This window comes from Podarcis gaigeae (genome assembly GCF_964106915.1).
Source record: "Podarcis gaigeae genome assembly, chromosome: 4".
Classification (NCBI taxonomy): domain Eukaryota; kingdom Metazoa; phylum Chordata; class Lepidosauria; order Squamata; family Lacertidae; genus Podarcis; species Podarcis gaigeae.
Window position 1 is genome coordinate 52,477,527 of NC_139677.1, and position 26,910 is coordinate 52,504,436.

Here is a 26,910-nt window from a genome sequence, read left to right on the forward strand (position 1 = left end):
GGATTCAAACCACCAAACTTCTGATTGGCAAGTCCTAGGCTCTGTGGTTTAACCCACAGCACCACCCACATCCCCTTATAGATGTTACCTTCTGATAAACTGGACTGCAGCTTTCGAAGAGATCCCTGGGTATCATCCATACTGACCCCCCAAATATTTAGCAATATATAATTCAATGCCACATAAGAATCTCTTATTTGTAAATTAAGAATGCATTTAGCTTTGACATGCCAAAACAAGTTTCCCAAACCACTGAATTCAATTTGGCATGGAAATTGTAACCCAACAACTTTTGGAGGACACCACGCTAGCTACCCTTGAATGGGGCAGTGAACAACATTCCCTGTTCCCCCTAAAACCCAGTGAGACTCCTCTGCTTGCAGACATTTAATCCACCCTGTGAGGTCATTACTTTCCAGGCTCTCTCTTCCCGTTCCCCAAATGGAAATCCTGCCTGCAGGCTGATTATTCTATGCAAGGATTCTTACCTCTTGCTCTGGGAGAAAATGCTGCTTTCCTGATGCTCTTGTTTCTATTGTGTCAGCATCAGCTCCGCCTTTCCTGTTCAGGGAAATCGAAACTTAAAAAGGCATTATCCAATGGCATTATCCCACACCAAAAGCATTATCCCAAGGGTCCCAACAGTGTGTCAGTTTTCCTCGCTGCAGAACACAGAAAGGAAACCGAAAATGATGCTGTCTCATCATGAGGAAATGAAACTTAATTCAGTTCCTTGAACTGGTTGCATCTGAAACCGATCAGCATCACACCAGAATGAGCAGCCATCTGCTCCTTTTGCATTTTATAAGGCACTAGCGCTGTAATTATTACACATTTGTTTAACTCTTTGTTCTGATTTCCCAATAGTCCGCTCCCATTAAAAACAAAACAAAATTAACACGAACAGCTGAAATCTAGGAAACAAGTTGCAGTATAAATAAAATGCTAACAACAGGATTCTGACTTTATTGAGAGTTTTCATAGTGCATTACTTAAGTGATCCTTTCAACAATGTTGCAGATTCCAAAGTAACAGGAGTCCAGCACACTGGTGACATAAAATTAGTGGTAGGGGCGAGTGGGTAACAGGGGAAGCCATGGGCAGAATAAGAGTTTGTCCTTTATAATGCAAATCATGCCTCTCTGAGGGACTTTATGAAGGGACGGGGCTTTGTTACACTTGTGACATGAAGTATTTTGCCAGCAGACGTCCATCAATAATGGCACAGCCAAGATTGAACCAAGAACTGCCTTGGAAACAACTCAGTTACTGTGCTACTCTGGCTATCAGTAAGAAGTATACTTAAAAGCTCACTAGAACCAGAAAAGCTGTTCACTGACATCTAATAGCCTGCAAGCTCAGGATATGTGGAACCTTGAGCAGACAGCATGTTCTATATTTGGAGCAAACACGGAAAAAGCCCTGTATGTACTGCAACAGGTCCAAATCCGTTGTCAAGCCATCTCTTGATAATTATAAAGGATAATTGGATTCATATGTATAGACGCAGTCCCTAAAATATGCTTAATTCCAACCCGTTCAGGGTTTTGATGCAGCATTTTGAATTGGGTCCAGAAGCGAATTGGAGTTAGTAGAGTCTGCAGATAATAAGATGACTATGCTCTTATCTTTCCACTCCTGACAGGAGATGGAATAGTAGAGTTGCAAGGGACCACAAGAGTCATCTAGTCCAATTCCCTGCAATGTACAAATCTTTTGCCCGATGTGGGGATCAAACCCATGACCTGGTGTGTGTGTATGTGTGGCATGTCCACTCAGCCAGTGATCAGATAATAGCCCACACTGCAATCAGCATGAACACTCTATTCTCATACCAGCAGGCGGATACCTCACAAGACAATGTGATGCAGGCAAAAAACATCTGTACAGACACAAACACACTTGCTGGCTGGGAGAGCAGACCAGGTATCAGCCAGGATGCTACAAATCAGCTCTTCCCTGTTTAGTGCTTTCTGTAGGTCTTCTGCAAGAATAGCCAGCACGGTGACTTCCAGTTGTTGCTGGACTACAACTCCCATCAATCCCACTCCTAACCAGCATGGACAATGGTTATGGATGATTGAAACTGTAACCCAACAACTTCTGGAGGACACCACGCTAGCTACCCTTGAATGGGGCAGTGAACAACATTCCCTGTTCCCCCTAAAACCCAGTGAGACTCCTCTGCTTGCAGACATTTAATCCAGTCATTACTTTCCAGGCTCTCCCTTCCCGCTCCCCAAATGGAAATCCACCCTGCAGGCTGATTATACTGTGGACGCTCAGGTTGCGAACATGATCCATACGGGATGCACGTTGGCAACCCGCAGCGGCACGTCTGTGCACGCACGGGTAGTGATTCTGTGCATGTGTGAACCCCCAAACCCGGAAGTAACCCATTTCAGTACTTCCGGATTTCGGCAGGTCCGTAACCTGAAAAAACGCAACCTGAAGCGTCCTGTGGAAGGATTCTGATCTCTTGCTCTGGGAGAAAATGCTACTTTCCTGATGCTCTTGTTTCTATTGTGTCAGCATCAGCTCCGCCTTTCCTGTTCAGGGAAATCGAAACTTTAAAAGGCATCTAACCAATGGCATTATCCCACACCAAAAGCAATATCGCAAGGGTCCCAAACACTGTATCAGTTTCCCTCGCTGCAGAACACAGAAAGGAAACCGAAAATGATGCTGTCTCATCATGAGGAAACGAAACTTAATTCAGTTCCTTGAACTGGTTGCATCTGAAACCGATCAGCATCACACCAGAATGAGCAGCCATCTGCTCCTTTTGCATTTTATAAGGCACTAGTGCTGTAATGATTACACATTTGTTACCTCTTTGTTCTGATTTCCCAATAGTCCGCTCCCATTAAAAACAAAACAAAATTAACACCAACAGCTGAAATCTAGGAAACAAGTTGCAGTATAAATAAAATGCTAACAACAGGATTCTGACTTTATTGAGAGTTTTCATAGTGCATTACTTAAGTGATCCTTTCAACAATGTTGCAGATTCCAAAGTAACAGGAGTCCAGCACACTGGTGACATAAAATTAGTGGTAGGGGCGAGTGGGTAACAGGGGAAGCCATGGGCAGAATAAGAGTTTGTCCTTTATAATGCAAATCATGCCTCTGTGAGGGACTTTATGAAGGGACGGGGCTTTGTTACACTTGTGACATGAAGTATTTTGCCAGCAGACGTCCATAGACCACAAGAGTCATCTAGTCCAATCCCCTGCAATGTGGGGATCAAACCCACAACCCTGAAATTAAGCATCTCATGCTCTACCGACTGAGCTATATTCACTGGCAAAGGAAAAGACACAGATAATTTAAATCCACATAGTTCCTCTTCACAGAAGTTACAAGAGTGGGGCCAAAAAAGACAGAAGTGGTCATCTAGTGGCAGCCCATTTAGATCAGAAAAGGTTACTTCTAGGGTGGGTGAGGAGAGGGAACAAAGGAGTCGCAGTAGGTAGGTGGATCTTAAATCTTTTCCTAGACACCATTTGCCCACTCCAAATCCCACAGCAGTTTTCCTCACTTCCCAATCTTCAGGTTATTAAATGTACATATAATCATCTAAGTGTTGCTATAGAATGAGACCTCTTCTGTCACACACATTGACCCCATTTTGGGATTCTAAGATATAAATGGACACAAGCATTCCATTTTGCTGACAGAGGAAGTGATTTTATTTGGGCAAGTAAAGCTAGTTTTGATCATATTTAACTTCAGACTTCATTACTGCCTCTTATAATTCAACAAGCTCTCTGAGATATGATTTCACCATTCCTGTCTCTGTTAAGGGTGGTCTACAAAACATGAAACAGACTATAAATTCCATCTCAAGCAATTTACTGAATTCATGATGTTTCTGTCACATTATATATATAAAATACTGCACTGCTAATTTTGAAAATTAAATCCTTTTATTTATTCCAGAGTAATAGATGCATATACAGTGGTGCCCCGCAAGACGAACGCCTCGCAAGACGGAAAACCCGCTAGACGAAAGGGTTTTCCGTTTTGGAGGCGCTTCGCAAAACGAATTTCCCTATGGGCTTGCTTCACAAGACGAAATGTCTTGCGAGTTCCTGCGGGTTCCCCCCCCTTTTCCTAAGCCGCTAAGCCGCTTATCAGCTGATCCGATGATAAGCCGCTTAACAGCTGATCCGCTAAAAGCCGCTAAACCGCTAATAGCGCTAATCCGCTAAGCTGTCAATGGGCTTGCTTCACAAGATGAAAAAACCGCTATACGAAGAGCCTCACGGAACAGATTAATTTCGTCTTGTGAGGCACCACTGTACATTCAAGTATAAAACCGTGAAGCCATGAAACTACCAGCGTCATGATGACTAGATTTGGCTTTAAGATGTTTCAATGAAAGTAATGTGGTGATAATGTGAACAATTGAGACAATCACCGCACATGCAAAGATGACAGCTTAATGAATAGGCGATTGGTGCAGAGGTGGCAGTTCCAGCAGTAGAGAAACATAAAAGATCAAGTGTGTCTGGTGAAGAATCAAAAGGAGGCAGCATGGCGCATGGCGCCGCGCTGCTCCTGAGGGCGGCCAGTGTTGCTTGTGCTGCCTGGCCGGCTTCCAAGTCGCTGGGACCGCTGCCACCACCACCGCTGTCGTGTGGGTGCCGGGGGCACCCGCATCTGGACCTCCTGGGCTGGAGGGGCCCAGGAGTGAGCACGGAGGGGGAAAGGAGAAGCCCTCACTCTGCTGGCCCGCCATTGCGCTGCCGCCGCCAAGGGAAAGGAGGAGAGGTAAGAGGGCAGACGGAGGCCGTGAGGAAACATGCGGCTGAACCCAGGCCCAGCCTGAGCCCACTTCCCCAACAGCTAGCGCGCTGCATTTTAAGCCACTAATGTGAACATACCCAAAGTGTGAATGTGTGAGCTGAGCTCCCAGAGAGAAGATTGTGCTCCTGCTCTGCTGCAGTGGTTTGCAAAGTCAGTGTGTTGCCCACACCCGGCCTCACGGTTTGTCCTGCTCCAGACAAACCACGTTATATCCAAGGTTTTTCTTGGGTTTATATCTCTGACAAACCATGAGCCCGGGTGTGTGTGATGCGCTTAACTCACAGCAGCAGATGAACAGGAGAACTGGGGAATGAACTAAGCAGCCACAATCCCCTTTGTACTCAGCTCATAGTATTGTGGAAAAGTATGGGCAATTTCATGGCCAAAGACATTCCTAAGTATGGCAAACAAATCATTCTGAGATCATGTGGTAAAAATGCAGTGCACTCCTTTGTTGATACATCTTAACTGGAGAATCCAGACTGTTAGTTTTTTGGAATACAGCCTTCTATCTGGACTTCAGCTGGCCAGCCATTATATCGATTCTTTTTCGCATCAGAGTGGTTGATCTGTTTAAAAGAGACGTATAAATAGCAATTCAGTTACTGGCTTCAAAATAATTTAATTGTGAAAATCTATCTATTATTGCCTTAACAAGAGAAAATAGTGTGGCTTCCAATCAGCCACAAGTGGGGGGGGGCACTTTGGAATGGGGAAGAGCTGCAGCTCATGTTCCTTGCATTCCGAAGGTCCCAGATTCAATTCCTGGCATCTCCAGGTAAGGCTGGGAATAACTTTTGTCTGGAACTGTAAATAGCAACTACCAGTCAGTGTGGACAATACTGAGCTAGATGGACCAATGATCTCAGTCAGCATAGGGCAGCTTCCTACATTCCAAAGTACACAATGGAAACAACCCACTCCTTTTATCACTAAGCTTATGGAGAAGAGAAAACGCTAAAGCTGATTTATCTAGATCAGTTCATGTGAACGACATAGTTTTTGGCTCCATCAAAAGGGCTTGGGAGTGTGCTGCAAAGTGGGGTAGCTTTGGCAAACTGGGGACCCACAATTGAGATCATGTTTGACAACAACCACTTTCCACTTCTGACCGAGAATATTCAGGCAAAAAACTAGGTATTATATGTTTGGGTATCGTCAGAAAGGACAGCCCCATGTCCAGTTCATAGCATTCCTCTATAATGTCTACTACAATGTATCTGTATTTTGACATTACAGTCGTATTGTACCTTGGAAGTCGAACGGAATCCGTTCCGGAAGTCCGTTCAACTTCCGAAATGTTCGGAAACCAAGGCACGGTTTCCGATTGGTTTCTGATTGCACAGGTGTGCTGGAAACAATAGCGGAAGCCATGCTGGACATTCAGCATCCAAAAAAAGACCAGAACGCTCACTTCCAGTTTTCGATCAGGAGCCAGAACGTTCGACCCCCAAGGTGTTCAGGAGCCAAGGTACGACTGTACATTCAAAAAATGGAGAGAGACCAGGAAGGAAAGAAAAGTCAATGGGCAGCCTGGATCCCCCTAGCTACCTTATATTATCCTGGGGCAAATATCTAAACAGGAGCACTCCTGCTGAGGGGTATGCCATATATTGTGGCATCTTTAATATAAGCATCTGATTGACAGGAGCCAGGATTGAAAACACTTCCAGCTTCCTCTCCCTTTAAAATTAAGGAGCCTCTGGAGTAGAGCAGAGAGTAGCTGACACGAGAGTAAACTTTTTTGAGCATGTGATACATTTGGGGGGTGTATAGGCCATGATACCTAGCCAGTTTTTTAAGGACATGCAGGATGGAGATAGTGAAGCAACTGAAATGAATTTAGAAAGTGAATCGATAAACTTTCTCAGGATGTTTTTTTTTAATAAAAAAACTAAAGCAAATATTGACTGTAATTGCCTATTAATTCAAAGAACCACCTCCTAATAAGGGAATAATTAATCTTGGACTTTAAGAGTTAATGCTTTGGTAGGTTTCTTTTCTTTTTTTTTTTTGCAACATCTTAATTCTATTTTGTTTCTGCAGCTAGACATACTAAGTAGCAGAAAGAAATTACGACAATTAAGTGGTATATGGTAAAGATGCGAAACTAATAAGGTCCTGTTCTGATTTTAAAGCAAACTGTTACAAAAGTGGATGATAATATATTGTATGAAAGAGGCTGGATGTCCATTTAGCTGAATTAATTTAACTCCAATTTAATGAGAATAGGCTTCAGCAATAGCACAAATGGTTCTTTGCTCCAATGATCTGGTTCACTTTCATCAGCACCCCAGGGTCAGGGTGCCACAGAGTAGGGGGAGGAACATGCACAAATATATTCACAGAACAGTTTCTAATTTTTACAACAAAAGTACTTGATTTAAAAAGAACAAAAGAAAAAATGGAAGTGCTTTCAATTTAAGACATACAGTGGAACTTCTACCCATGACCACAATCTGTTCTAGAGGCCCGTCCTTATGGCGAAACGGGTTGCTGGTAGAAGCGCCCTTGTGCGCAGGCGCATTTGGCGGCAGCCGCTTCTGAGCATACGCGAATCACAGCAAACCTGGCATTTACTTCCAGGTTTGCTGCAGTCGCGACTTGGAACGGGCCTAAGAAGAGTGGGACATAAGTAGAGGTTCTACTGTAAAGGACAAGAAAGTATGAAGACATGGTATATCCAAGTATCAGGAATATTGAAGCAATGCAGTCTTATTCAAAGTATTTAAAGTGTCCAAAATAATATAACGATCGAGAGTAATATCTTGAAATATATTACATGAATACACAGTGAAGTGGGTTTTCTGGGGGGGAAAAACCTGAACTGGTAATTTTCAGTTTGCCCTGGAAAAGTTTCTGATGCACTAGAGAGTACAGTGGTACCTTGCAAGACGAATGCCTCGTAAGACGAAAAACGCGCAAGACGAACGGGTTTTTTGTTTTTTGAGTTGCTTCGCAAGACGATTTTCCCTATGGGCTTGCTTCGCCCATACGTCTTGCGTATGTTTGTTTCCTTTTTCTTACAACCGTTAATACCCAGGGAATCTGCGCTCCGCAAGACGAAAAAATCGCAAGACAAAACAACTCGTGGAACGAATTAATTTTGTCTTGCGAGGCACCACTGTAATCCAATTTTGCACTCTTATTTTATTTATATTTGATGAATAAAGCAAAAAGCTTTGTTACTGCCAAGCTTGCCTAATTATTATTTGCACTCATTCTTAGTAAAGAACTTATGAGGCAGAAAGATTTCCACAGGAAAATAAAGCACTGGAAGTATTTTCAACTCACATCACTGCAAAACCAAGAACAAATAAACTAAAAGATTAGTGATAAACAAATCATTCTGTTGCCTTCCTTCACTTACTCTCATAATATTAGTTAAGTTACTGTGTGCAGAGGAGGGTGACCCTATGATAAAGTGTCTGGAAACTAAGCCTTATGCGGAACGGTTGAGGGAGTTGGGCCTGTTTAGCCTGATAAAAAGAAGAGACTGAGAGGGGATATGGTAAGCTATTTTCAAATACCTTAAGGGCTGTCACATGGAAGATGAAGCAAGGTTGTTTTCTCCTGCTCCAGAGAGGACGACTCGACCAATGTATTTGAGTTACAAGAAAGGAGATACCAGCTAAACACCAGGAAGAACTTTCTGACAGTAAAAGCTGTTTGACAGGAGAACAGAATCTCTCAAAAGCTGGTGGACTCTCCTTCATTGGAGATTTTTAAGCAGAGGTTGGAGGGGCCATCTTTCAGGGATGCTTTGGTTGAGATTACCGCATTGGAGGGGGTTGTACTAGATCAACTCTATATTTCTATGGTTCCATTACTGTAAGTTAGTCAATGTGGATAGCTTTTATTTCATTTGTTTGGATGTCCATCATAGAACATAGCTAGACTACATGAAACACATCAGTATTTAAAGTTCTGCGGTTCCAGGAAGTGTTATCTACATCCATATACATTTTTGAGTCTTACCATTTCCCTTTGTGTGTTGGCTGGCAGTTCAAAACCTTTTGCTGCTATAAAGGCCCAGCTTGACCTGAATTTCAAATTCCTTATTTCTTTACTTCCTAGATCTGCTATTGCCTTTTTCGCATCCTCCATTAACCTATGTGAGAGAGAAAGGATTAATCTGAATTTTGTACCTTTGACAACTCATGTTTGCTAAATGCTAAAGTCTGAATAGGATAGGATAGATTTCTTCTGATATTCTTATTCAGATTTCATTTCTTCCTCAAATGCTTTCCTTTAGCACATAGAAATAAAGAGCACAATCCTAAGCATGTCTACTCAGAAAAAGATCCCACTGAATCCAATAGATTCATTTCCAAGTATATATGCATCACCTTATCACTTGCTTGCAACACTACCAGTCTTATTTATTCTCTTAAAGCCACCCTTAAAATACATAATAACATGAACAAGTTGTTAGCAATCCCTTAGGAACAAAGGATCCAAAAAAGCCAGCATCAGGTATCAAGTTTCTGCATCAGAGAAATATTGTGTTCCTGTTGTAAAATTAACGGATAAAGCTAATGATTGCACAAATATATTTAGTGCTTTTTTCCTGGGGGAAAAGGAGGGTACTCAACACGAAGTAAGTTTGTTTGTTAATTTAGGGCCCAGTTGCACTGCCACACTCACACACACACCAGGCAGTGGCTAAATGTAAGATGTGATTAATAAACTCAAGCAGACAATGATCTAGATTACAAATGGCCACAACTTTAGTGATTAGAGATATAGGTGGATTTTTGGCTCAGGCATTGAGTCTATATCATTCCAGCCCCAACCCCTGGACAAAAATAATAATTATTTAATTCAAAAAAGATAAAGGAACTCAGTTCCCCTTTGTTGCTGCCCCACCTCACCCCACCCCGAATATATATCAGTCATATCAGTCATGATGCTACCAGGTGACACTCTAGAAGTCTAAGTGAAGTTTAAAAGTTAATTACAGTCGTATCTTGGCTCCCAAATGCCGTGGGAATCGGATGTACCAGCTCCCGAACGATCGAAAACCAGAAGTGATTGTTCTGGTTTTCTAATGTTCTTTTGGAAGCCAAATGTCTGACAGGGCTTCCACACTTCCCAGTTGGCTGCAGGAGCTTCCTGCAGCCAATCAGAAGCCATGCATTTGAAGTTGAACGTTTCGGAAGTTGAACGGACTTCCGGAATGGATTCTGTTTGACTTCTGAGGTAAGACTGTATCTGGATCATATAGAAATCTCAGAGTTCTTATGTTACAATGCCCCAAGATACCCTCTGTCTCAGTGTATTTTATAACCTGTTGTTTGTTGTGGTGCTATATAATTAAAAATAAAAGAAAAAGAAATATTAAAAAATAAATTTAGAATTTTAAACCACTGTTTGAGGAAATGAGTTTTGAAGCCAATATTTAATACATTCCTCAAAATATGACAAGAACACCAGACTGTGGCCTCCAAGGGGTCCATGTATGTATACTGGATAGGAAAATTCAAGTGTATTTAGTAAGATGGGAGGTAAAATTTATCATACCACCACATATTTTGCTACCTTATTTCTCAAAGTCTGAAAAGTGAAACTACTAGTTATGTTAAAAACAAGGCCATAAATCTGTTTGCTTACCTTGAGCTTCCATCATCATAGGTCACCATCAGGAGCAGAGATTTCTGGGGTGCTTTTTGGACAAAATCAGCCAGTGGTCTGGAGAATGCTGTTAATGGCAGTGGGGAGAGAAACCTACATAAATGTGCTATTTCCCCCTCAAACATTCTATTCTTGCTCTTTTCGGGAAAGGCAGGACCCAAGAAAACTTTGAGTAAAGTTTCACTCGTGGCTAGAACAGGGTGGTCTCAGTTCCAGCAAACTTCTCCCTTCCCCTGACATCCTTTTCCCCCAAAACTCTTGCCTTCCAACTCAATGTCTCTCTTCCACTGAAGGAAAAGGAGCAATATAGAGAAAGTGCTTGGGATGGGAGCCTCAGTAAAGGCTGAGTCGTATGTCCATGATCCAAACAATCTGCTGTAGACATGCTGTACTCTCTGATATTGCATAAGTGTCATAACTGCTATTTACATGCATGAGGGTTTTTGGCAGACGCTTTTATAACAATATTGAACATAGACATGCCTCTTACCTCCTTGCCACATGTCAAAAGATTTTGCATCAACAAGCTTCCCAGTGTTATCTGTGAGAAAGGGAATGCATTACAAAAAATGAAAGAAAAGAAGACAGAAAAAAATGTTTCCAAAATCTCCCAAACAAAAGTATTTAGTTTAAAATGAAGAGGGCAATAAGCACACATCATGCACCATGTATGCAGGTCTGTGCATCTATGTGTAGGCAGTGTGGGCACCTCTGGCCTTTGAGTCAATCCAGGCTCACCAGTGGGTCCAATTTGGCCCATGAGGCCTTTCTCCCCAAACCAATCAGATGGCGCCACTGATGATGTTCAGCTGATGTGTGGGACCTTCTTGGAAAGCCCACCCTGCGTTGATCCCTCCAACCTCCCCAAAGGATCAGCATGAGGAAGGCTTTACAAAACAAACGGTCTGTTTACTTTTATTGGAGCTTTGTTCTCTTCACTGCTGCAAGACAGCACTGTCCTCGACGCTTGAGCTTATGTCTACTTTAGACATCAGCTCTGACAAAAACTGCTCTGTCACACAGCACTGAGGAAACAGGCACTTGTGTTGTTGCTCAGCTCCATTCTCCAGTGCACAGGTGTGATATAGCGGGGACTGACTTAAAGCACACACCCTTTGCAGCAGTCGTCCATCCCCGTTCCTCCCACATAAAATGTTTTTATTGAAAGATTTCCATAGATAAGAAAGGTACACACAGCGTCTTTGTTTTCAGTTTATAGAGTCTTTTCTACAGGTCAGTTACATTTTGTGTGAGGCACTGCTATCATACACATTGTGATCTTGGGAGAGAGAGAGAGATTGTTCCAGCTGTGATCTTTAAAAGGGTGGAAGAAAGTGCTGCAAAGAGTGCTCAGTCCCTGCTCTCCCATGCTGAAACGGGATCATGGAGAATACAAGGGATTTCTACAGGTATGGGGGGGGGAGGGGGAGACAATCCACCTGACAATCATGTGACATCTAAGTGACATGAGACTGACAAATGGATTGTCCCACCCACCTGCTAAGGTTGGTTGTTGGGGTGAGACCAGATAAAGATCCCAAAGCCAAAAATAAATAAATCCCTGCTCCTGGTATAGGTAAAGGTACCCTGACCATTAGGTCCAGTCGTGACCGGCTCTGGGGTTGCGGCACTGATCTTGATTTATTGGCTGAGGGAGCCGGCGTACAGCTTCTGGGTCATGTGGCCAGCATGACTAAGCCGCTTCTGGTGAACCATAGCAGCACATGGAAATGCCATTTACCTTCCCACCAGAGCAGTACCTATTTATCTCCTTGCACTTTGACGTGCTTTTGAACTGCTAGGTTGGCAGGAGCAGGGACTGAGCAACAGGAGCTCACCCCGTCGCAGGGATTCGAATCGCCGGCCTTCTGATCGGCAAGTTCTAGGTTCTGTGGTTTAACCCACAGTGCCATCTGCATCCCGCTCCTGGTATAGACCACTGCAAAAGTTGGCGGGGAAGATACCAAAAATAAACAAATTTCAGTTACACTGCTAAGTTTCTATCTAAGGAAACACCTAATCTATAATGATATAAATCCTAAGATCCAAACAAAAAGTTAAAGTCCAGTTGGTAAAGCATGAGACTCTTTATCTCAGGGTAGTGGGTTTGAGGCCGATGTTGGAGAAAAGATTCCTGCATCACAGGGGGTTGGACACAAGATGATCTCTGTGGTCCACTCCAACTCTACAATTCTATGATTCTGTGAATCCATGGCTCCTTATAAAACTCACTGAATTACAAGTTGTGTTGTGTGCAAAAGGAAGAGCACAGAGGAAAATCTATGATAACCATTCTAAATGAGACAAAGCAGGTGAGCTATCACTGTTGTAAATTATACATTTTATAATGGCCACTTTTAATGAGTGCTCAAACACTTTCAAGACAGTAGCTCAGCAATCCATATGGCAATCATGGCAGACAGGTCAAGGCAAGGCCACCAGAGTGAGTTAATGGCAGAGACGAGATTCCCAGTGTTGCTTTCTTGGTTCACAGTCTCATAGCCACTTTGACATAGCATTTTTATTTCTTTAAAAAAGCACATACAGGATTGTGTCTTTTTACTCACAGTCCACAATGGCAACATTTATTCCTCTTCCAACATTTTTACTTTCTTTGCTCATAAGTCTGAAATGGAAACACAAAGTGTTTATCTGGGAAATATGGCAGACAGGAGGTGCTTTCCTGTGGTATTTAATAATGAGATAACAGTAGAGGGTGATGTTAAACTCTGTCCCCACTCTGTCAGGACTTTGAAGCACAGTGTGGGGCTTTTTGAAAGCCCTTTTGCAAACAGCCCCACACTGCTCTTTAAATCAGCCCACTCACTGTCCTTTGTTTGCAATAAGGGTTTCTAACAGTTCCATGCTGCTTTTTGAAACTTCTGTTGAAACACTGCTAAAATGGATACCCTACCCCGCCTCATTTTAACAGTGGTTTCAATGGAAACTGCTTTCTTCTGCTGAAACAAGGTGTACAGTACTTGCAATACCCATGATGGACATTGGGCGTGCACTTAGCTTCAGCAAAGGAGCCATTAAAAGCTCACTTTAAGCTCCCAGTGGTTTCCTTGAAATTACTGCCCTCACCTTCTGCCACGTTTCACATCAGGTGTAGGGTGGGTAGTCTATTTAGAAGCAAATCTCACCTTTTTCAATAGAACTTACTCCTACCTTAAGCGTTTTTAGGATTGTAGCATCAATGCACTAATGGAAAACAACAACCCACTTTTGTGACAAAACAACACCATTAGTCATTTAATCAGTGGAACACTTGAATAAGTTGAGTAAGCCAACTTTAAACCAATTTCACTCTCATTGCATCCTTTTCTATGGGAACTGTAGCTTTATTCCTAGCTGGATAAATGGGTACAGTATTTGCAAGCGTCCATTTGCTAGAATTTTAGTCTGTTTCTCAAAAGTTTTTTTTTAACTGTTTATAAATATCTTGTGTGTAAATTGCCTTGAGATGTTGGTTTTGAAGACAATTAAAAAAATGTAATAAAAATAGTGCGACGGTTCCGAAAATTATGTCCACAGGAAGCTGCCTTGTACAGAATGAGACCACTGCCCCATGTAGTCCATGACTGTCTATATATTAATTCCCCAAAGGCCCAAGTCAAGGTGGTTGGGGAGTTTGGTACAGTTTCCCCAAAAGGGCCCTCTTTCCCCCCAAAAGGAATGCCTTGAAATGAAATTTAAGTAAGCAATGCCTTGAATTAAAAATACACTGTGTCTATACTTGTACACTGAAGCACCTACAGATGGAGAGGAAAGGCATGCAGCAGTTGGAGTGATTGTCTATGGCCCCTCCCTAGTTTTAATAGTGTTCAAACTTCCTACCTTCTCATACCACTACAACTACCACTGGAGGTCCAATGGACTCTGTTATAAATAAATGGCAAAGCTGGCCTTAAGTGTTGTTCAGTACTCACAGCTGATCTTCAAAACAGATCTTGGCGATGGACTTCTGACCACCACCACTGAGTATGCGATAAGCATAGCTCCCAGGCGAACATGGAGACCAGTGGTCACATTTCAGTCTTTTCGGGAGTGGTGCTGAAAAGTACATTAGATAGGAAGGCCTTTGAACACTGGGCAACCATCATTCATAGTTGAAGCCCAACACACAACTAAGCATTCTAATGTCCACTAAAATTACCGGTAATTGGTCTGACCATGTTTAACTCCACTTTGGATTGCGGCCAACATTTATTTTGTCATGTTGTAAATTATAACTGTTAAGTATAGCAGGTTTTTCTTCTTCATGTGACAAGTCATCTTAACCAGTGCTGATGTCAAACAATATAGTTTCCTCAAACCTGTGGCTGCTGCCAACCCAGATATTTTATCTGATCACCCTCAATGTTTTGCAGTCAGTGAACTGGAACATAGGTGAGGAAAGACTGAGGTAAATGTTAAGGTCAGGTGATTTCTTTAATAATCAAGGAGATGTAGAGAGCAGATGTGGTGAAACAATGATTGCATATTTCAGGTAGAGGCGAAGAACTATTCTTACAGTCTGAAGGGGTGGGATTTACTCTACTAAATAATCAGACCATTTTTACTTGGGTAGCACATGTGACAGAAGTCATGATTTTTTTTAACAAAACTTCTAATTAAATAACCATGTGCCTTAGAATATTAAAATACATCCAGGAGAATGTGATCACATACCTTTAAGTTTTGGTTTCTCAGCAATGTTCTGAAGATCATCAAAAGCTGATGCTAAGGAGTCTTCAGGTATAATAGATGCCAATAGGGATCCAAAGTACCAGGCACAGACGGTTGCAAAGATAAACCCTCCTAACTTCATAAAATCTGAAAAAATTAACAAACATTATCATGACAGTCAAGACAATCTATGTACATTCAGAAGGAAAAGTGGCAACTGCCAAGCTCACTGAGCCACAAAATATTGTTGCACGCCATCCCAATCGCCAGGCAGTGCGAGATTCCATGAGTTCCATGCACTTCACCAGAGTTTGTGTTTCCTTTGGAAATGAGGCACAGCGGAGGCTGTGACATATGGTTTATTCACACAAATATAAAACCTGAGTTCACATCATTAACGCCCCCAAAAGGTACTGTTTCTCCCATAGCCCCAGCTATGTTGATGATGGTTGCTGCAAGTGATTCCCAAACAGAGAAGATGCAAGTGTCTGAAACATGTCTAGCAAAACTGTCGCATTGGGATAATCCTCTGGCCTCCCTGCTCCTTTATAGCAAACCTTCTGCTACCCAAAACAGTTCTTCTGTTTACATTTCTTAGTGCAGAAAGTATTGATCTGATGTGTAGAGAACTTTCCTATTCCACTTAATTCAAGAGGGTTCTGGAAGCTTCTCTGCGTGAAAGAAGCAAGTAGAAGGTTCATGATGTTTGTGTTATTCCTTCAGAGAAGCTGAGTACAGTTGGCTTAAACTGGTTCTCTTATCTCTTTCTGTCAAGGTCATGCTGACTATAAAAGTAAGGCCAGAAGGAGCCTGGGTTTCACTTTCTCTTTCGATCTCTTTTCCTTCTGGTGTGGTGTTCTGTACATAATATGCTTAGTGTTAAGGTTTAGACTTATTATAAGTTATTGCAAGTTTAAATTAGATCTGTTGCAACTGGATTTCTTATGTACAGTGCCAATCCTGAATGTATTGAATTTGTGACCATTATGCTCATTTGCCTTCAGTAGCAGTAAAGCTCTACTGGATGAAATACAATTGCCTCTGCTCTAATCCCATAAACCCATAAACAGTCATGATTTTACCCTGAAATGTAAGAGACAAAACTTTTCACCCAGTGAACCAGGAAGTCCTATATACTGCATAGAATAAAAAACCTGAAGTGTTGGAAGGGACCCGAAGGATCATCTAGTCCAACACCCTGCAATCCCAAAATATGCACCTATATGGGGATCAAACCCATGGCATTGGTATTATCAGCACTGTGCTCTTACCAGCTGAGCTAAAATACCGTGTGGTGTCCACCTAAAGACAGTTATGTTGGTTGAATAATGTCTGTTTGGAATTTGTTGTTGTTTAGTCGCTTAGACTGCCTCCAGCAGTTTGGTCAAACTCATGCTGGTAGCTTCGAGAACACTATCCAACCATCTCGTCCTCTGTCGTCCCCTTCTCCTTGTGCCCTCCATCTTTCCCAACATCAGGATCTTTTCCAGGGAGTCTTCTCTTCTCATGAGGTGGCCAAAGTATCGGAGCCTCAGCTTCAGGATCGGTCCTTCCAGTGAGCACTCAGGGCTGATTTCCTTCAGAATGGATAGGTTTGATCTTCTTGCAGTCCATGGGACTCTCAAGAGTCTCCTCCAGCACCATAATTCAAAAGCATCAATTCTTCGGCGATCAGCCTTCTTATGGTCTAGCTGTTTGAATACTTGCTGTTTTTTCTTCTTCATTACCTTGATTTCCCAGGATAGGGATGGGAACCTCAGATGCCAATCTAGGCCTCTTTTGTCTGGCCCTCCTCCCCAGGTCACACACCCTTTCCACAGTCATGCTGTGCACTCTGCTGAAGTGTACTTGCCTTTCTCAAATGGGTCTTTGAATTCTAATCATGTGCCTAGCTTGCCTAAATAGAGGATAGAGGGAGTTGTGGGGGCATATGTAGAAACCAGCCTATTATACAAAGGTAAAATGTACCATATATTCACTGCCCTGACCAGTTTTGCTCTGGCCCTACCCACCACTGGCATGTGGATTCCTCCTGGAAGAGGGCCCAGAAAGTAATGTGGCCCTCGGGCTAAAAAAAGTCCTCCACCCTTCCTATAGGACATAGTACATAGTCATTATGAATTTAGGCATTATGAATTTATATAGATATCAAACTCCAGCCACAAATCATTATGGAAATATTTATTGCATATCTACAGCCTTCAAGCATTCCACACATTTTCTTAAATCGATTGTACAACACGCTACTCACGAAGTTACACAAGGAATTTCAGCCTTGCCAGCAAATGTATTTGCCAGCCTAACTTTTCTTCATATTCACTTCTTTGGAGCACACACGCTATCGCTATCACTGTCAGCTTAACACTCCAGCTTCTACAGAGTAAATGTTAGCTCTCCACAAACCTAATTACAGTGGTACCTCAGGTTAAGAACTTAATTCGTTCTGGAGGTCTGTTCTTAACCTGAGGTACCACTTTAGCTAATGGGCCCTGTCGCTGCCTCAGTGCCCCTGGAGCACGATTTCTGTTCTCATCCTGAAGCAAAGTTCTTAACCTGAGGTACCATTTCTGGGTTAGTGGAGTCTGTAACCTGAAGCGTATGTAACCCGAGGTACCACTGTACATGCTAGGCATTTACTCATTATGGAGGGTTAAAAAGAGCTCACTCATCACTTTCTTCTGCCTTGTAATATACACAACTATGAGACCCTCAAGGCACTACCAAAAAGCTAGCCAGCCAGATTCTGCCCCCCACTTGCAGCAATACACCTTTGCAATGTAACTTACAAATATAAACAAGTCAATCGAAGAGTATTGTAAACATACATTTTCAGAAGTGCAAGTTGTCAAAACTTGAAACTGTAGAAATTTTCCAAGTCACTTACATCAAATAAAACCTTCTTGGCAGTCAATACGGTTTTGGGTTTTAAAAAAGTAGCCCATAACTTTCTCACTGCTAGAGCACATAAAGCTACCTTATGGTGGCCAACTTTTCTACAATGGCCAGAAACCATCTAGTTCTGAAAACATATCATTGCCCTTCTAGGGAGTTCTGAAATGAAGAGAGGAATCTATCCCTAGATGAATTATAGAAATGCCAATGCAGGATATAGCGCACAATATCGTTCATCCATCCTGATTCATATATACAAAGAAAGTGATTTGTTTGCTACATAGGGGATAAACATCCACCTACCACTAGTGGGGCTTTATGGAGCAGTACGGCCACATACACAGAACAGATGCTCCCAGAAAAGGCAGTGGGAGTGGGTGGGCTGGACGATCCAATGTCAAAGCACAACAGGTTAGACTGGCTCATAATCCAGCAGATTTCAGGCCAGCTCAGCCTCTAAAAACAACAACCCAGAACTCTTCAGACAAGGTTCTTGATCAGGTGTCTTAAACCTTTTCAGACCCAATACCCCTTTAGAAACCCAAATATGCATTTGGGGACCATTTTTTAATATAAGAAAGAACTAGAGTCAAACCCCTGCTCCTGCCCTCATAAGGGATTATTAATAAAGCGAATTCCTTTAATATCCCCACAAAAGCTCTTGGGCCTATTTGTCTGCGATATTGCAAGCTTAATAGCTTCCGGGGAAGCTCCTGTGCCTTCAAATTCTATCCACTTTGAAGGCAGGGGAACACAAAGCTTTGTTATACAGTCGTACCTCTGGTTATGTACTTAATTCATTCCGGAGGTCTGTTCTTAACCTGAAACTGTTCTTAACCTGAAGTATCACTTTAGCTAATGGGGCCTCCCGCTGCCGTCACACAATTTCTGTTCTCATCCTGAAGCAAAGTTCTTAACCCGAGGTACTTTTTCTGGGTTAGTGGAGTCTGTAACCTGAAGCATATGTAATCTGAAGTGTATGTAACCCAAGGTACCACTGTATATAGAAAGGTTCAGGAGACAGACTGAAGCAGAGAGCACACAATTACTCAGAAACAAACAAAAAAAATTATTTAAAAGTGCTCAGAAACAATATTGCAGCTTGGGCACACCCCATGAAGGAAATAATAAATATTATTGCTTACAGGATGTTTTGTTCTGTAGTGCATGGATAGCTGAAGGATTTAGGAGAGCTGACAACTCCCAAGTTGCACACAAAATGTTGCCAAGAATAATTCAGGAAATAGAGCAATATAATGCACCCATACAATCTTTGTTCTGCAACATAGAAGGGAATTGCTACGGAATCATTAGCTAGACATTTGGCTCGCAAATTGCAACACAGGCCACCCCTCCAAGTTGATGGGCATTGCCATTCAAATAGTGTCTGCCACATCTTGCGATTGATTATCTGGGGTGAGGCTTAACTGGGCCCCACAATATCTTATTCAAGTTGGCACCCCTGATGCACAATGTCCCTTAGGTTAAAACAGAGGTTCTCAACCTTTTAGCACATTAAGCCTCTGCTTGAATAAACCTCTATTTTAACCTAAGGGATATCATGCTAGTTCAAATAGAGCCCATGAGGGTATGTATAGGGAGTAGGTGGGGCCTCCCACATAACTGTCAAGTTCCTGACACCCACTTGCAGACTGGGTGGGAAATCCTTCTGTGTTATGGAAGTTAAACGTGACGGGGACAGGGCTTCTTCCCCCTCATATCCCGCCCTGATGAGCCGCGACCGCTCAGCAGCGAGGAGAAAGCACTCTGTGCGTGCTCAGAGGCGCGCTTTTTAAACACCCTAGCGCTGCAAAAAAGTTTGGGCTCCCGGGAGCAGATGGGTCGAGTCTCGTCATCAAGAAAGCGCTGCAGCAACCGCGGAAGTTTGCGCAGCCTCTGACAAGCAAACAGCTCGATTAGAAATAACGAAAAGGCCAGAAAAGGTCGGGGTGGGGGTGGGGGTGGGGGGAGAAACTTTTGAGCTACTCACTGTTGCAGGCCGCCCGCACCATCATCTCCCCTTCTTGCTGTCCCAGGTGGCGGACGAGGAAACCGCGGCGCTCCTCGCCCTCTTGCCCTCAGCGCCGGGCGCTTCCCGGTTCACGCCCCAGCCAGCCCGCTCGGCTGCAGCCGCCGCCGCCGCCCTCCTCCGCCCGGGAGGCTTCTCTCGCGGGGAAGGAGCCGTCGGAAACCGGTGCCACCAGCCGAGTGCGGGCTCGTCAAGCGGCTGACGGTTGCGCCGCCGCCACCTCTACCCTCGCCTGCAAAGCGGGCTTTTGGAATAAACTTCGCGAGCGCGTTACGAGGAAGGGAGTTCCGCTGTGCTCGGCGGGCTCCCATTGCCCAGCCAGGCTCGTCTACTCGGGCGAGCTGGGTTGGAACTTGCTGCCTCCGCCGCGAAGGGTGTTTGGAGGAGCTTGACGCAGAAGGCTTCGCCCAGCGGCTTGCAAAATGCAGAGAGCATACGCGAGCCAAACAAATTAAAGGGGGGGGGGACTGAATGTACATTTCCAAAATATAAGATAAAAAACAAATAAAGTAAAACCTACATACAGCAACAGTGTTTTGTGTTGTGTAGGCTCCTATTTGTTATGTGCAAATGGCTTTCGACACCTATTAGGTCCATAAATCACCACATAACACATTCAGCACAAGAAAGAAGCGACTATTTGTTGTTGACAAAGGACAGCTGGACATAAAAAAGGCTCCATTACCTTCAGTAGCTTAGGGCTTCATCAAACTTAAATCCGGTCCTGTACGTGGCATAAGCAAAGTTAGTAAAAGTACAAAATATTAAAACGGAAATCCACATGATGACATATATTAAGCAGCAGCGAGGATATAGCATACCACCAACAGGCAGCAAAATTGCCTCCACCCATCAAATGGCGGGGAGAGGAAATAACATCCTTCAGGTGCCTCACAGGGCAGCGGGGGCCACGGCTGAAAAGGCCCTCTAGCTTATCCCCACCCTCCATAGCTCCCTCTCAGGGGCAGCAGGAAGAGGTGAAGGTCTAAGGATATCAAGAGAGATGCTATAAAATATATTAACCCCCACCCCTAAACAAACAAAAGTTATGAATTGTGGGGGGTGCACACTTCCCATAATACACTTCTGTATGCGATGGAGCAGGCTCAGGTCCGCAAAAGGGCACACTTAGCCACAGTAAGCCATGCTCTGGTTGTGTCCAGACAAGTCTTCAGTGATGTACCCCACATGCCTCTACAGACAGCATGAAAACGTTCAAAATGCAGCTGCCAGAGTCCTGATGAGTGGTCAGCTTCTAAAACAGAGTTTTCCAAACTGTGTGTCACTACACATTAGTGTGTCAGCTGCTGTGTGTCCTCACACTCCTCCTGGGGCTGGAAAGGGGTTTGTTTCATCTCCGGATTGCTAGTAAAACTGAATCACCGTGTCGAGAAATGCGTGTCTAAATGTGTCCAATTTATTCTTTTAGTTGCACCAGACATGTATGGCAGTGTGTCATTTTAGGCAGTTTAAACTTGCAACGGGGACTTCCAATTCATTTGGAAGATTGTATAAGAGTGCCACCTTGTGAATGATACAGTGCATTTTACTTTTAGATCAACTGAACTAATACAGACATTTTTAAATTTAACAACTAGTGTGCTACCCAACTTGCAGCTGTTATGTGTGTGGGTGTTCCATATATTTCATGAATTAAATGGTTTTGTATGAATATCTTATTAGATTGTATGTTTTTAAATATGCTGTAAGTCACTGCAGTACTTCTGTATAACATAAATAAGAAACATTCAAAGATATTTTTTTTAAAAAAATATGCTGCTTAAGACCAGAATTAAGGCTCTCTTGAATTTGTTCACGCACCACAAAGCTTTTGTAAATTATACTTTCTTATAGCTTTTTTATATTCCTATGGTTTTCCTTGGTCTTTCAGGCACATATCTAGATGGATCTCACATCATATTGGTCCTATATTGCCTTATGAGCATCTGAGTCTTACTGCATGACTAGAGTAAATTTTCCAGCAGGTTGATCAGTATCTGTTGCTTACATCAGTAGCTGGCAGAATGGGTTTAAACAGCAGAAATGAGTTTATTCCCCTTTTGATTTTTAATTGTACAAAAGAAAGGAAATAGCTTCCATGTTTATGATGCATAACATCTCCCCATTCTTTTCTTCCCCTGTATGTGAAATCAAATTATAGCTAGTATTTCTTGCTGCATTTTTCAGTCCAGCTTGCTGTATTCTTGAGCTATATAAATATTTATATTTTGCCCTTGGGTCAAATTTGCCTTCATTTATACTTAACAAAGTGCTGTAGAAAGGAATTAAATTAAGTGTCATAGACTTCAGCAAGGCTAGGGTTTCACCCAGTGACCTATTCTATGCTTACTTTATAACTACAATTTGTTTTCAAACTGGTACCAGTTCCAGAAGCTTCAGAATTCTTTCACTCATTATTCTCTTTGCATCACTGCCTGTGACCTGTGCTCCTCCAACGCCTATCACCCTGTGTGAAGGAAGAGCTTCTCATTCCAAAGACACTGCCTATTTCCATGTTCTTCCCTCCGTTTCCTCACTATGCTGTTACCTGCCTATGCTGCCTATGTAATGGCATTATGAACACTGATGACATGGCATAAACATAAAGAGCATTAAGCGTACAAACACACACACACACAAGAGGTTAAATTAGTTTATTAATTTAAATCAGCATGGAATATTTCCACATACGGTACATCTGTGAACAGAAAAGCTTGGAAGTACAAAAATTATGAACAGGTAAAAAAATCTAGTAGTGACTGACAAGTTTTCTAGCATCTCATATTAAAAAAGTGTTAGTAATGCAAGATTTTGGCCCGCTGTAGTTTATTATCAAGCTACAGTGCCTAAAAGTGTTTTAAGCACTGTTTTAAGAGATGGAAGGATGAGACAACTCCTGCCTTCAGGCTCACAATCTAATAGACATGATACAAAAGGAACGGAGGAGGGAATGGGGAAGCCAGCAAGTTTCAAGCAGCAGTTCTTAAAATGACATCATCTCAGCAGGACCATCTGATCTGGACAGGTGGGGTTCCCTGTATTTGGCATGCATGCACAACCCGGTAGCCCTTAGCTAGTCTCCTGGTGGACAGCAGAGGCCAGATTGTGCTTTCCTTCAACTATGTATCCTCAGAGCAACAGATTTTGATTGGTCTGAAAGTTAGAGGTGTATCAGGATTTTTTTAAAAAAAGATACAGTGATACCTCAGTTTAAGAACAGTCCTGTTTACAAATGATTCAGTTTGCAAAGTCCACAAAACCAGAAGTAGTGTTCCAGTTTACAAACTTTACCTCGGTCTACAAACGGAAACCGAACAGTGGAAGGGCACCAGCGGTGGGAGGCCTCATTAGGGAAAGCGCACCTCGGTTTAAGAACGGATTCAGTTTAAGAACGGACTTCAGGAACGGATTAAGTTTGTAAACCAAGGTACCACTGTATTCAGTAAGCCAAGCAACTGTACCAACTTACAGAGTTTTAGAAGCTCAGCTTGTATTACCAAAATATACAGTTCACACATTGTTGGCTAATCCTCTTTCCTAACATCTTAATGATTTGCTTGGTGCCTTTCAGTGGGGTCGCCTTCCTTTGCAATACTTTAGGAAGATTATTACTACAAATCCATTGGTTTAACCCTCCATTAACAACAACAAAAAAGGCAAAACATACAGTGCAGTTCTCACCAGCAAAACAACACATTGCAGGATTATTGTGGTTTCAACAATTACTACTTGGGGGTTATCAGATTATGAACAAGATGGCTCCTTTCCCTGATCTCATATCTTTAGGTGTTTCAGTTTAACGCAATCCTGCATTTTCCCCCATTAACCCAAACTGAGCAAAAGTTTAGTGGAATAATTTGTGGCTCAGCAGGAAGCCTGTATAGACGTAGGCCATCAGGCTGACATGACACACCTATTTCGGTTGAGCTCTCTCTTTTCTAGCTAATCTGATGGCCACTTTGCCAAAAATGAGGAAATGCACCTCCCAAAATAAAAAGGCAAGAGATCTGAATAAAATTTGCACATGCTAACATATGTACAGATGCATATTTAGAAATAATTAATGTAATAGAAATAAAACACATTTCACCACTGTGGGGAAGACTCTGTCCAAAGTGTTCTGTGTTCCTGCCTGCTCAGTCTGATACTGTCCAGGTGCAGTCAACTAAACAGCCCTTCACATAGAGGACAGTCCTCTATAAAGAAGGACACCCTGGTATCAAAACAAATCAGACACCACCTTACCGTTTCAAAACTCTCAAGCCGTGGCAGACTATGTTAGGACTCCTGTCCTGACATGCTACATTTTTATGCTCAGGGGGCTGCACAAACACACAAAGTCCAGCATGTCAGGATTAGTTTTCTTTTTAATTTCAATCATTCAACACTCCCACCCTGAATTGTTAGCAAAAGATTGATATTAATGCAAAGTACTCAGCTTGCAAGGAAGATTTGCCCATGGATAGAAGTCCATGGAAGACAGAAATAGTAACCAATTGCTTAAAGCATTTCCCCTATAACACACTACTCAGGGCCAACATTTTCTTATTGGCAAAAGATATTAAGGCTGCTTACTAGGTTATGAACACCTGTAGTGTGCCTATCTGAGGGTCTAACGCAGTGAGTGAGGCTTGCTTCTCTGAAACGTACTTCAAATTGTACGTAATCATAAGAACGCAATAACAGTACAATATTTAGACAAGTTTAAATCAGTTAATAGAATTGCAAATTCTATGGTTCCAATTTCATTCTTCTATAGGGAAGATGTACTTCAATACAACAATCCATTAATAACATATTTTACTAAAGATGAATGCAATAAGCACTTAAAAGAATATTTGAAAGCTGTGATGATTCTCCATTTTGAAGATACTATTTTTTCATTGGAAAGCTTTAGTACAACAGCATGGCTCCTGAATGGCTCCATGAGACTCAAATACAATGTGGCATAATAGAAACTGAGATAATAATCCTTAACAAGAATAAGTATATAAACATTTAAAGTTGCTAGTAACAAGAAGTTAATATTTTGTCTTGTGTGTGTGTGTGTGTGTGTGTACGTACACACACACAATATATATATCTATATATAGATATATATACAATTAAAAATAAACAAATCAAGCCATTTAGAGCAGCTTTCCCCAAACACCAAATGTTTTGGACTACAACCCCAAATGTCTCTGACCCACTGGCCATGCTGGTTGGAGTGGATGAGAGCTGCAGTCAAAAACATACAGAGTGCTCCAGATTAGGGAAGGCTGATTTCAATTTTAGAATCATTATGCACATATTCTATATTCCACCCCAATTTTAGTAGGCAGATTACCTCCTGTAATCTTACATGGGTGGAATCCAGTGTTGAGTGAGTGGACTTCTGCATAGCCAAATTTATTAATTAGTATTTGTATATTTATATTAAACCACTGTGTCAATGAGGTTGGTTGAATTTCCCAGACTTCAGTTTAATTTAAGTCTGACAATGTTGATGCACATTCACAATAATACCTCGCCACAGAAAACAGCACACTTCACTTTTATTTTCAAATCTGGAGAATTCTCATAGAATATGGCTGAAAATAAATGCAAATGCTTTACACATCCCCTGACAATGTGCTAACACTGTGATTTCGAGGAAAAATATAGTCAGACTCATTAAAATTCACTTTTCAAAGTAACCAAGAGCTTTTTATGTTGTAGTTGTGTACAATGGTTTCTGTGAAATGTAAAACATCCCCTTCAGAAGATGAAATTAATCCACCCATTCCTAAATATGAAGAAGGAGGGAAAGCCTATCCGGAAAAAAGGTTGTGGAACAGAACCAGCCCAAGTTGAATTTCAAGTAGGTCCCAGAGAGGTAGGAGACTCTAGATAACATTATAAGCAGTCTTGACAGTTCCTTGACAGACATCAAGGAACAAACTTTTTAAAAATAAATAACTATGTAAAAATGATTAAGCCTCTGGGTATAGCTCAACACAGCAGAATATCATAGATGCTTTACATTATCTAAAATTACCAACATCGCAACCTCTTTCTAGAGTACAGTTACCACATTAAATAGGGAGGTTAAACCTCTTGGCTGTCAGGAACTGCTGGAATCTCAGGTGGTAAATCACTGAACTGCAGCTAGCAGCCTTCTCAGTGAAGAAACTTCTGGACTGACTCCACTCACCAAGGCTGGTCAGTGGATCCAGAGTATAAAAGGTGGGCCCTTCCTTGAACTACAAGGCATTTCTAAGCCATGGTGCAGGCCTGTCCTCTGGCCCCAGCTTGTTCATCAGTTGCTACGCCTAGCTTGTTCCTCAATACTGCCTTGCTTATCAGTTCTGACAACTGGTCCGTCTCATGGGTCTTGATTCTTGGCTCCCAAATAATCTCAAGAGTGCTGTCAGTTGCCCAGCACCAACTTTGACATATATTACATATATTTTACTTCCACCTCTTCTACTTGGGCACAAGCTTCCCATTCTAATACTACCAGAATGCAACATGCAAAATTCTAACATTATGGAAGTGATCTTTCAAGATAATGCCTTGTCAAACCTTTAATATGTGAACAATCCAAACAATGTACATGGGCAATTAATAGAGCAGCAGAAAAATGATCTAGCTTACAATACATGCAGGTTCCAATATGCCTTCATTCTAGTAAGAAACATCATCTTGAGATGCAACAGGATTACTTCAACCAAGACAGATAAACTGCTGTCCAAGTTAGCATTTTATTATTTATTTTTTTGTAAAGGAGAAAGAGACAGGAATTGGAATATTTTTGTGGTGATCAATCAGAAGGCCAAATGGCAAGAATGTTATTTTTCTTTTCTTTTCTTTTTAAAAAGCAATCCCTATTAACTGCTATTAACACATAT

At 42.1% G+C, this 26,910-nt stretch overlaps 1 protein-coding gene and 1 long non-coding RNA gene across 4 annotated transcripts in view; both read right to left on the minus strand.

The window, feature by feature from the left end:
• LOC310842672 overlaps nucleotides 1-26,910 on the minus strand; it is a 461,768-nt gene that overhangs the window by 16,948 nt on the left and 417,910 nt on the right. The window lies entirely within an intron of this gene.
• FAM3B (FAM3 metabolism regulating signaling molecule B) lies at nucleotides 4,311-20,117 on the minus strand. Of its 2 annotated transcripts, none has more exons than XM_083734814.1 (8): nucleotides 20,000-20,117; nucleotides 15,121-15,264; nucleotides 14,379-14,502; nucleotides 13,014-13,072; nucleotides 10,937-10,987; nucleotides 10,426-10,513; nucleotides 8,791-8,923; nucleotides 4,311-5,381 (listed from the first exon to the last, which is right to left on the minus strand). In XM_083734814.1, the coding sequence occupies exons 1-8, from the start codon at nucleotides 20,022-20,024 to the stop codon at nucleotides 5,298-5,300; spliced, it is 708 nt and encodes a 235-aa protein (XP_083590940.1). In that variant the 5' UTR covers nucleotides 20,025-20,117; the 3' UTR covers nucleotides 4,311-5,297. The 2 variants fall into 2 exon arrangements, with proteins under 2 accessions (XP_083590940.1, XP_083590941.1); XM_083734815.1 differs by lacking the exon at nucleotides 20,000-20,117 and adding an exon at nucleotides 16,389-16,407.